The 12,409-nt window shown below is 40.6% G+C and overlaps 1 protein-coding gene across 1 annotated transcript in view; it reads right to left on the bottom strand.

Annotated features, from left to right (window-relative positions):
* Positions 1 to 12,409, bottom strand: part of LOC128830152 (disintegrin and metalloproteinase domain-containing protein 20-like) — a 211,708-nt gene that overhangs the window by 190,661 nt on the left and 8,638 nt on the right. Inside the window, exons 4-6 of the mRNA XM_054015911.1 lie at positions 8,084 to 8,162; positions 912 to 988; positions 160 to 367 (exon numbers count right to left, since the gene is read on the bottom strand). Of these exons, the coding sequence (XP_053871886.1) occupies positions 160 to 367; positions 912 to 988; positions 8,084 to 8,162 (364 nt within the window). The remainder of the gene's footprint in view (positions 1 to 159; positions 368 to 911; positions 989 to 8,083; positions 8,163 to 12,409) is intronic.

Raw genomic sequence — 12,409 nt, 5'->3', positions numbered from 1 at the left:
AGACTCCAGAGAAAATAATAAAAAATCCAATAATAATAAAAAGATTTTGGCATCCATTCAAAAGCACCTGACGGTCCAGATTTGGCCCACAGTCTGCCTACTGACTACCCCTGCACATACTAGCCATTTATTTTATGTGAACCCATATAAAACACTTACATCTATTACAAGTTGTCTCTCCATCTGAACCTCAGATATTTGATGTTCTCTGCCATTAGCTGTTTGATCTTCGATATCTTCATCAGCTACTCCACATCGACTAGGTGAGTCTGTATCAGCTGCCATTTGATAAATGATGTGTTGAAATGTAGAGGAAGATTTAACAGGTTCAATTTCATAGTTTAAATCGTAAATCTTCAAATGTCCCCTGAGAATTGCAAAATTGAAATGTGATTTAGAGATTTGGAAAAATTGAAAAATTCTACAAAAATATTAGAGCTGGTCCAGAATTTTCCATCTGAAATTATTTTTGAGATATAATGCAGTTTTTGTAGCACTTTAACAGAAATTTCCTCCCTTCCCTTCTAAAAGGAAAGTGCTATTGAGAGACAAACATTTCCGATTTACAATCAAATATCAATGTTCTTGGTAACGCTGCCACCTTTGGGAGGCACAATTACAAGCCAGAAGGCCCCCAAATGGTCATTATGCCACAGATCAGTCATTACCACACTACATATTGTTTTAAAATCTATAAAATAGAATAAAAAATTAAGATGATAAATTTGTGATTCTAGCCCTATGCAGTGGCAGCAAATGACCCTTAACATGGTCATTAGCATGAAATCTGCATTAGGAAAAAGTAAAAGGGCACTAACCTAGTTATTCTGTTATGTTAAATCTACCTTCGCATTTCAGAAGAAGAAAATTCATAATGTTTGCAATCTAGCATACTGAGGAGTTTACATTACCAGAGTCCAGAGCAGGTGCTGAGGACAGCAACAGATTCTGGGACATCCTCCACATATCCAGAGTAGTAACAATCATCCTGCAATGTCCAAAAAAAAAAACGTTTTTCTTTTCTATCATTAATTTTAGTCAAATAGAATAGCAGATACTAGTTACACTAAATTAAATATACACAATGCAAAGGCTAATTTTTTTGGCATCTGATTTCAAAATGTGATTCTAATATGAAAAATGACTGTATAAATGATACCTTTTCACTCAGCAGATCTGTTCTCCTGTGTACTCAGATCTGCTGACTTTGGTGTCAAAACCAAGTTTTGTTCCTTTACACTCATGTTAACAGTGCAGAGATAATGCAGCTGAAACAGAGTGAGCTTCAAAGAGAGGTTCTCAAATATTATACCTTTCACACAATTAATTCCTAATATATTACTATTCACGCTTCTGCTACCTTACTATCAACAGCTAGTTGAAGATTTATTTACAGAAAAGGAGGCCTATTGGAATTGACATGAATTTTTCTAATGCAATCATGTCCAGGGAAGGTGAAAGAAGAGGGATAAACCAGATTCAATTTAACTCCCAAACTATGCAACCTTGCTTCACCTGCTCCTTCAAAAGGTTTAGGAAAGAGTACTGGTTTATATGAAAATCTGACACCATCTGTAACAAGCTTCTGGTACATAGGAGTGTTATCAAGAAACTGAAGTGAAAATGCAGTCTTATTTGTGTATTTTCTTCCTAGGAACCACCATGTCCAGACAAGGGCCTGTTCCCCTTCTGCCCACCAATTGGAGGCAGACCAATTCCAGAACAATATGATTTTTCCTCTTTAGAAGACAATGACATTAAAGTTAAGTACTATTTTATTCCAGTCATTTCCAACAGAGCCTTAATAAGAGATTAGGGGATACTTCTTTAGAAAATAAACCAATCTTCTCCTTCAAATTACTTAAGGGAGAGTTGGACTGTCAGATGTGGGGGATTCTAGAAAAGATACAAGCGTGAATGAAATTTCCTATTAATTGTTTATTTATACTATAGGAGGGCCTAAATACCAAGAGCATAATCAGGGCCCCATTGTGCAGACACCATTGTAATACTTGGACACAACAGACCTACTTCTGTATATGAAGCACAGGACAGCACGGATCATACAAAACAGTAAACATTACATGCAGTGTACCTGTCTTAGTTTCCTTACCACACCAGGGTATTCTTTGGGATCAAGTCAGAGTCCCTTGGGTTGCACAGAGTTCTTAGAGCCATCTCGGCTCAGAAAAGCAGGCAGGGCCCCCCTGCATCATAGGGCTTCTACATTTTGGGTGATTTTGCTCCCTCTTGCTCTCAAAGCCTCCTCCTTGTCTGGTTCTCCGTGTTTCTGTGCAGCTTGCTATTTTAAATCCACCCTGGCTTCCTTTAGTCTGTCTTTTGGGTAATTTTCCATTGCTCTTTCCTTTCCCCTTCCCTTCAGGTGAGTCAGCTAAGCCGATTTCCTAAGAATGCAGCTCACCAATTGTTCAGAGGGTTTGTTCCTGAATAGAGTCATGGAGTCCTAAGCACCATCCTATTATATTTCTGCCTGATGTGAACCTGCTACAGGATCTGTCAGCAATAATATATCTACATGCATATAGGCACAGCAGGTTTTCATAGTACAACTTCCCAAGATGGACCAGAATTCATAAATTGTACAGACATACTCCCAATCCATCACATTTCTCCCTTATTGAAAGCACTCTTGCTTGATTACTTGACTCCAGAGATGTTTTGGCACCCCACCTTCAGACAGCACATCTTATGTAACTACTTATTAATTCAAACTTAATACATGCATTCAGTCATTAAACAGTTCCAATGGTCATGAAAACATCATAGTTAGGCTCCTTCCTACATTATATAAATCTCCTCCCTCATTATGCTAGGGAAGGGGGAACTAGCTGCAGAGTTAGCAGGCCCCCATATGCTAGTCACCCCAGTATTTCTGATTGGCTGGGGTGATCCCAAGATCCTTGGGTCTCCTTCTGTGAGAAGAGTGGTCCTGGTGCTGGGGCGAGGTGGAATCTACTCACTTTCCCCCAAGCCCAGTTCCCATCTTCACACCTCCTGGTGAGAGGTGAGGTGTGTTTCCCCCTCCATCTCCCTCAAGTTTAATTACATCATGACCAAATAACCAGAAGCTAGAGATTAAAGGGAACTTTTCCACCTCCTTTTAATTTACACTCCCCCAGTGATTGTTTCACACCCAGCTGGAGCTTTTCCCACCCTTTGGTGAGTATCATGAATGTGGCAGCATTTTTTACCACTCTTAGCCTCACTCGCTCCAGGGGAGTTCTGACACTTGGTACCTTTTGTCTGTGCCTGAGTTTCTCTTTTCCTGCAGTTTCCTGCATCTGTCAGCTGTGCCATAATCTTCCCTGCTCCCAGAGGAGGTCTGGTCCAGAGCATCTCCTAGCTGTACCAATATCTCGCTGCTCCCAGCTGAAATCTGGGCCACAGACACAGTCAGCATTGACTTATTCATAGATTCATAGATTCATAGATTATAGGACTGGAAGGGACCTCGAGAGGTCATCGAGTCCAGTCCCCTGCCCGCATGGCAGGACCAAATACTGTCTAGACCATCCCTGATAGACATTTATCTAACCTACTCTTAAATATCTCCAGAGACGGAGATTCCACAACCTCCCTAGGCAATTTGTTCCAGTGTTTAACCACCCTGACAGTTAGGAACTTTTTCCTAATGTCCAACCTAGACCTCCCTTGCTGCAGTTTAAACCCATTGTTTCTGGTTCTATCCTTAGAGGCTAAGGTGAACAAGTTCTCTCCCTCCTCCTTATGACACCCTTTTAGATACCTTTTAGATACCTGACTTAGGTGAGGGTAGACAGAGATCTCACCCCACAGCCACTGATTCTGGCCTTGACAGTTTGTACCTGAACCTTCAGAGGTTAACCATATTACATCATTATGCAGATTAACACATCAAGTGAAATAACCTCCCATGTTCCCACAGTCAGAGTCCCAGAACATCCTTTGGTGTCCATATTGACTCAGGCTAAAGGCAGAGCAATGGGATTCATTCTACCCCAACCTGATTGCCTATTAGCCCCTGTTTAGGCATGTTGTATGTCCTTCTTCCTTGATTCCAGGAGCATGACTTGACTCTCTTCTCCTCTTTGAGCCAGCTGTGTTTGACCTGGTCAACAAGGTTCTGTTGATCCAATTTGCTCTGCTGGCCACCAGCTCCAACCATCTCTCCTCCAAGAACATTAATTTCCACTCCAGCATCCGCAGCTCTGGACCTCTCGCCCTTCCTGTTACATCTGCTGAATTATCAGTGGAACAGTCTCTGGCACCATCTCTTCGGTCAACTGCTTGCCTTGCAGGAGAAAAAGGGAGCCCTTCCAGCTTATGGTCTGGAGCTAGTGCCCCATCCTGCCTCAAGGCATGAGCACCGCATGGTCACCTAATCAGATTTCTTCTGATCAGCAGCAATGCACACATGCTCAGAAGCTGCTCTTTCATGAAGTGTTCATAATTCATGCTTGCTAATTAATTTAAACCTGAGACAAACTAACAGACCTGCTCCTGACTTTCAGTGTAGAGCAAAAGTATTATCCCCCACCAAAAGCGTCTTAAAAAAAACTTCACAGATTAACTTGTAGATCCCATCTCTGCTACCATTCTGTCATAGACCCTAGCAAGCACCCCCTCTTGGCCACCTATTACGATTGCTGTGAGGGGAATCCAGAGCAGCAGAGGCTTAAATGTTCCAATCACCTGTAACAAATGTTAATGGGGAAAGAATCAAAAGGGAAACAAAAGGGCTGAATTAGTCCAAAGAAAAAGGCCTAGTGATGTCACTCAGGGACTGTGCTGAAATCATGTCAGCTAAACAAAAGTAGTATGGGGCCAGAAATCAATGGTCCTAAACTGGTGTGTTGCAAATTAGGCCTAATTAGTGAACAAAATGAGGGCATATTCTGGTTACCACTCCCTTTTAGGATCCTTAAAAATAAAGAAACTTTGGGGAGAAATCATGATTTTAGAAACATATCTGCTGGCTGGAAGACAGGAGGACTGGGAGGAACAAGCTTCACCATCATGGCTACAACCCCCACAGTCTCCTGGGGCCCCAGGATACACCATAACACTGTGCGACATTCACCATTCTCATCATAAGAGATAGCCTGACCAGACTGAATGACAGACAAAGAAGGACTCCAGTATCACCACCTCCACTGAATCTGGCTAATCCTGACCACCATCTGAACTGTAAGTCTGTCATGCCCCTTCCCCCATGCATCCTTTTCCTTCCCCACCTCCTTTCTTCTCTTTCCTATCTCTCTCCTTTTGTCTTTTGTTTAATAACAGTCTGGCTTAGCTGGCCAAGACTATTTTGCAACACAGCTATAAGCCTATGACCAGAAAGTTAGTGAAAAACAATGCCCTAAACCTCCTGCTAGGTATAGGAGTGTCTTATAAGAATATGACCAGAAAGTTAGTGAAAAACAATGCCCTAAACCTCCTGCTGGGTATAGGAGTGTCTGATAAGAATATGTTTTGTGCCTGTGTTTCTCCAGCAATGAGGGTGCAAGTAAGAGTCAGCACCAGAGACAGAAGCTGCATTTCTACCTTTGCTGTTGTTTTCTCTCCTCTTTTGTATGTGTGTCTCATTTTTTGTGCTAAATGTAAGCGGGGGAATAGTCCCATTATTGTGGGGAACTTTCCTGGCTTATACACTACCCCGGTGAAGTGGGCTAGAGAAAGGATCTGAGTCCTCACTCCCACTTTCTTTACCCAGAGCCCTGCCTGACCTCACACAGAAGACAGGACCCCCCTGGCCTTCCGGCCCCCTGATTAGCCTGCCCACCCTGTCAATTAGGCTGACCTGGAGCATTGGCCTCTCCCCATTGTTCCTGGGGACTGTCAGTCTCAGGGTCCTGATTTCCCATTGCATAGAGTGAAAGTTACAGATGCAGGCATTATATACTGACACATGGAGAGCAGGGAGTTACTTCGCAAGTGTAGAACCAGTGTTGACAGAGCCAATTCAATCAGGGTGGATGTAGTCCACTCCCAATAATAGATGAGGAGGTGTCAATTCCAGGAGAGGAAAAGCTACTTCTGTAATGAGCCAGCCCTCCCAGTCCCTATTCAAGCCCAGATTAATGGTGTTGAATTTGCAAATGGATTTTAGTTCTGCTGTTTCTTTTTGAAGTCTGTTTCTGAAGTTTTTTTGTTCAATGATAGTGACTTTTAAATCTGTAATAGAATGACCAGGGAGATTGAAGTGTTCACTTACTGGCTTTTGTATGTTACCATACAACCTAACCCCTGGTGTAGACACTGCTAGGTCAATGGATGAATTCTTCCAGGTGGCAGGGGACCCTGGCAGCTGCAGGCAGCAGGGGTACCCCACAGCCCCCAGTTGCTGCAGGCAGGAGGCGGCCCCACAGCTCCCAGAGGTGGGCTGTGGGGGACCCTGGAGCTCCAACACACAACCCCTGGTGGGGCCCCCGGAGCTCCTAGCTGCTGTGCAGCTGCCTCGCTGCAGGCGGCGTGGAGACTTGCAGATCCCCACTTTGTCACAGATTTTTAGTCAAAGTCACGGGCAGGTCACAGCTCCTGTGAATTTTTCTTTATTGCCTGTGACCTGTGCATGACTCTGATTAAAAATATCCATGACAAAATCTTAACTTTATAGTCTGGCATATTCTTATGTATCAATAGAGTAAGTGTACCCCAAGATTTATCTGGGTGAGGAAATAAGATTTGGGCATGGAAGGCTGGGCACTGACATGAATATTCAGGATATTGCCAAGATCCTATAAGAGGGCAAACCACCATGTGGAGATATCCTTCTTTTAGCTTCAAGTCCTCTTTTGTTTAGCTATCAGCTCAGCGTTTGCAATTTAGCTGAGCTACTCAACACTTGACCCTGATCTCCACCATCTTGAAATTGAAGAACCTAGTCTATCAGACTCATTTGGCATGCCAAAGACGAGGCTGGTCCTTTGTCTCCCACTACCAGGTCCTTAAGGAAAGGTGTGAATATTCTAGTTTAAATAGCTTTTGTAAAGGGATGGTACCAGTACTTTACTACTACAATTATTATTTTTTTTTGGCTCTGTGGTTTGGAGCTTTGATAACTCTTTCCTTTATTTTAATAACAATTCTAAAGCCTGACTTTGTTCTCAGTGTGAATGTCCTTGCCAGACACTCTAAGGGCCCATACAAAGTATTGAACTCTCTACGTTGTGTAATTTTGTAGCCCCATTTTGGGATAAGAACCTAAGTATCTTCTGGTCAGATAATTGGTGAGCCTATAATAAATCAGCCCTATAAAAATCAGGTTAACAAATTACTTCAGTGGGAAAAGGACTGAGCCCTTCCCATCATCATACTTTCCCAATCAACTTCCTTCTATAGGTCAGCAAGGCTGTTGGCCCTCCAGTAACTATTCATTTGCCTCTACATTCGTTGTATACAGAATGCAACCACCACTCCCTAACAATTTGATTTTAAAGCAAAAATATTTTGCAGCTATTCAGGGAAGATGAGCCCTGCTCACTTGTAACAAGGGAAGAGGGAAATGAGAACAGAGAGTGGGAATGGCCAACAATGTTTTAAACTTTTATTTTAAATCTTTGCAACTTTCAGCAGTTTGACAACCCATTTTCTTCATGTCATCCCCTCTTTCAGTTAGAATTTGGCTAATAAATTTTAAAAATTCAATATTTTACCTCAGGATTATTATCCATGAAATGTGTAGAATGTAAGCGAGGAAGGCCAAGGAAGAACTGGCAGAAGACAGTGACAGAGAATACTGAATGCTCTGGCATCACCCGCGAAGAAGTACCACAACTAGCAAGTGACCTTAAATGAAGGAACTCAACTGCCCAATGTGTCAGCTGCTCAGAAGGAACTAAAGTCTAAGGTAAGGTAATTAACCAGGGATTTATTAACCATACCTTGGGTTACATTCATCCTCGTTCAGCCCAGGACATGGTTGTCTTACTCCACAGAAAAGTCCCTCAAATTAGAACCCAATTTGAAAACCCAGGAATTTGTTACCAAAACTGAAAAACTTCATCCATCTAGTCTTTAGAATATGGCAGTTTAATTTTACTCAGAATTGTACATTAGAGAATACATATCTTATGCTTACCTGTATATATGGATAATCTGTTATCAATTCTTCCTTCTCATTGTAAGTAAAAACTGGGAAATTTGGGGCTATGAACATTCTGAAAATAAAAGATTTTAAAAAAATTAGAAATCCAAAAGCAGGGGACCCTGCTGAAGAAATATAGATCATGCAAGATGGCGCTTGACATAAATTTAGGATAGTCAGTCATTAGGTAAAATTGGTTATAATTAGTTTTGCTGCTGTTTGGCAAATTAAAGTTGTTTTTCTAAAAAGAAAGGGCGTTGTTTTTCTGTCAACTAAAACCACAAAACTAGTTCAAGCTAATTAAAACTGCTTTGAGAGGAAACTAGCAACTGTTGCATGAGGATGTATCTGAGACAAGCAGAACACTAGCTGACACAAATATGTGCACTTGGCATTTAGGCACAGAATACAAAAAGGAGTATTTGAGAATCAAGGTTTAGCTCAGCAGGCCTATTAGACAGCCAAGACCACGGGACACCTGGATGATATGATGGGTCTTCCTCCTAGCTCTACCGTACCTAACAAGCCATTCTTTAGTCTTACGGAAACATTATCATAGTAGGGGTTTATACTGACGTTGAGTACAGCATACAGGATGTACTTCCTTTGGTAAGAAGCTGATCAGTTTGGGAAATAAAGGTATTTTTGGTTAATTGTCTACTCATACCCTAGTCTTAAAAATCAGATCCAAAAATTCCAACAATTGCTGCTTGCAGTCTTGATGCATGTGAACTGTTGGTTACATAAGCTCTAAGGCACAGCTCCTCAAAGGTATTTAGGTGTCTGTCTCTCACTAAAGTCAGTGGAATTTAGGTGGCGAAATACCTTTATTTAGCCACCTAAATGGTCTTATATGAATCGACAGTCAAGACCCAGTCCATTCTGCAGATGTGAATTTGCTGCAGAATTCTCTTCTTGTCACAAAGCTGTGCTCCAGAATCTATGCATTAATTACAAAAGTATTCCTAGTCCTCAGGGTTATAAAGAAAAACTTGAATTGAGTGTACCTGATGCAGAGATACCATTATACTAACGCACAAGATGATGAAATGATATATCCAGTGTGCCCAATGAACCAGTGGTACAGGGAATAGAATCCCAAATCCAGTGCTTTATCTACTGGGCATTCCTCACAGATTTCCTAATTAAACCCAAGAGCACCTCTTTAGACAGTTCTGTATTATTACACACATTGAAGACATGGCAACACACACACACACACACACACACACACACACACAGAGGAGTTTTGTATGAATGTGTTTATAAATGCTGGATCTGAGAGAAACGTAGCACTGAAAGAAGCATGTTTACTTGGAGCTTTTCCAGTGCTGACAAGGTCCACATCCAATATAGAAAGAAATAAGAAAACTCTTCAATGAACTTTAACCTGTATTTACAAAACACTCTGAATAAAAAACACTCTGTGCTCTTAAAACATGACTTTTCTTGCTTTAAGTTTTGAAAATTCAGTCACTAGTTTTTAGATCCAGTTTTCCAGCTCTTTCATGCTCTATTGACATTGTGGCAAGTCCAACAAGTCTCTCTTGCTACATTGTCGAACGCAGATATGTTTTTAACAATTTTAACTTTGAGAAGCTACGTTCCCCACTAGCTACGGAAAGTGGCAACGTTAAAAGAATGCGTAGAACTATAAAAGTGTTTGGAAAACTGTCTGAGAGTTTATTTTCACAAACAAACTTCAGTACTTCTTCAGGAGTGGAATGTTTCTTAAGTCGTCTTGAAAAAGCCTGAAGCTCACTACACAAATCTGTAGCATCAATGTCTTTTGAATTTTCATGAGTCAATGCCAACTCCAGTTTTATACAAAATTCTCTTATCTGTTTTGCTGTTTTCTTTTGCAACCTGTGGATATCATATAGAAAGCCAAATACTGTTAAATATTTGCTAGGTCTCGGGGTGTCTGCTAAGACCGTTTGCTATGTTTGAAAAAACAGGAGTACTTGTGGCACAAATTTGTTAGTCTCTAAGGTGCCACAAGTACTCCTGTTCTTTTTGAGGATACAGACTAACACGGCTGCTACCCTGAAACCTGCTATGTTTGAGTTTTTCCAGCAGAGTTTGCAAATGAGCAGGGGCGGCCCTAGACTAGCTGCCAGCAACTGGCGCCCTAGGCAAACCATGCAATCAGCACCCCCTACCCCCAAACCCCAAGGGCAGATCTAGGTTGAGGTTTTTGGTAAAATGGGAAACATTTTGCCCCTTTTTTCCTTTTAATGTTTTTTAAGTGTTTTTTTTTAAAACAGAGGCTTAATTATTCAGTTTGTCCATCTGTCCGACCAATGTTTCTGAGATCAGATAAAATAAAGACACAAAATTTTCAGAATAGATGTGTACACCACAGCTAGATATTTCAGTCCGATTTCAAATAAAAATGCCTTAAAAATTGTAATTATAATTTTTATTATTACAAATCCCAAATCATCCATTATGCTATCCTGCTTTAACTGAATGTGAACTGGTTCTGGTTCAAATTCTGTCAGAAAGTCTATATCTTCAGCAAGCTCAAGAGAATCTACCAGTGTTCTTTCGAACCATTCATCACTTCTGAATTCCTCCAGAATATTTTTAGTTTGCTGAAGTTTATGTGTATGCAGAATGTATGTTCAAGTTCTTTTCCTGAAGCTGCTTACTAGTGAGGTTAATCCCGAAAAGGATATTATACCACAAAATGAGTGAAGTCACAAATTTGAACTTGGAAAGGCCATTTGCAAGAGCTTCTGCATCGGAACGTGCCATATTGCCAGATGATCCAGTAAAGGTAGTATCATCAGATATTTCAGTTAGGGCATCATAAAAGTTTCCAAGTTCATAGCGAAGAGGCTTCAAAGCATCAATACGACTTTCCCATCTTGTCTGACTAAGTGGTTTCACAGTTAGAGAATTCACATGGTGAGTCAGAATCTCCCAACGGCATGTTCAGCCTGAGACAAACACATAAACACGTTGCACCAGGTCAAAGAAACTGCTTGCCTCCAAACAGCATCTAGCAGCATCATTGACAACCAAATTCAGAGAATGTGCACTGCAAGGAACGAAAAAGGCCCTAGGATTGATTTCCATCATTCTCCTTTGCACACCATTGTGTTTACCCTTCATATTACTCCCATTATCATAGCCTTGGCCACGTAAGTTTTCAACAGATAATGACATTGTTTCAAGCTCTTGTAGAATAGTTTCAGTCATAAATGCTCCAGTCGTACGAAACCCAAAAAATGTTCCTTTATGAGCACTTCAACATTATCTTCATCTGCAGACTTTTCCATATCCACAAAATGAATGATCATCATCATTTGTTCAACATGACTCACATCTGGTGTACAGTCAAGTATTATTAGAAAGTATTTTGCAGAATGGGCAGCTTCTACAATTTTCTTTTTAATGGCATTTGCTAGGATTTGAATCAGTTCATTCTGCATATTTTTTCCTAAGTAATGAACCTGTGTTTCATGATCAGTTATTTTACGTAGATGCTCCTTCATGACTGGATCAAACAAAGCTAGGTATTCAACACATTTTAAAAAGTTTCCATTATTTGGAGTGTACAATTTTTCATTTCTACCATGGCCACGGAATGCTAAATTTTGTCCACCGAGAAGTCTCACTAAAGCAATCAGACACTCTATTTGTTGCCAATATTCTTATTTTTCTTTGATCATATGTAAATTTTTCTCATCGATAGTTTTTCCTTTTTTCAATCATAATTCAAGTTCTTTCCAATTTTGAAAACATTCTAAATATTCTGTACTACTTTCATGTGAAGAGAGAATTGAAGATATGTTTTTCCAGTCCTTCAAACCATTTTCAGTAAGTGATTTACAAATTACTTGATTTCTAAACAACTTGCAGCAAAAGCAAAACACAGAATCCTTCGTCACTGAATATTGTAACCAGTTTCGAGGAATTTCTTCCCCATTAATGAGTTTCCTCTTGTAATGCTGAGCAGAGAATTTTATTTTATTTCCATCCTTAGGGAAGGGAAATTCATGAACTTGTTCGGGTCCATGTTCCACAAGAATTTGCCGCACATTGTCATCACATCTGGGCCATGAAGCTGGGTCCCCATACTGTAACTTGTTTGTAACTTCCTCATCATTTCTTCCAGAATTCTACTTCATTTACTTCAATTTCTGCATATGTCTCTGAAGGTGAATACATTTTTTCCACTTCTGTATCAGTCTGATGCTGTGAGCTGCCTTCATCTAGAAGCAAGTTTCCATCATCTTGATGTTCCAAACTGCTTCCATGAGGATGTGAGCTAACCTCCTCTCGAAGTAAAATTCCTTCTTCTGGATGCTG

This window comes from Malaclemys terrapin, chromosome 1, assembly GCF_027887155.1.
Source record: "Malaclemys terrapin pileata isolate rMalTer1 chromosome 1, rMalTer1.hap1, whole genome shotgun sequence".
NCBI classification, from domain to species: Eukaryota; Metazoa; Chordata; order Testudines; family Emydidae; genus Malaclemys; species Malaclemys terrapin.
Note: the sequence above shows the minus strand (reverse complement) of the source record. Positions and strands in the feature narration are given on the sequence as shown.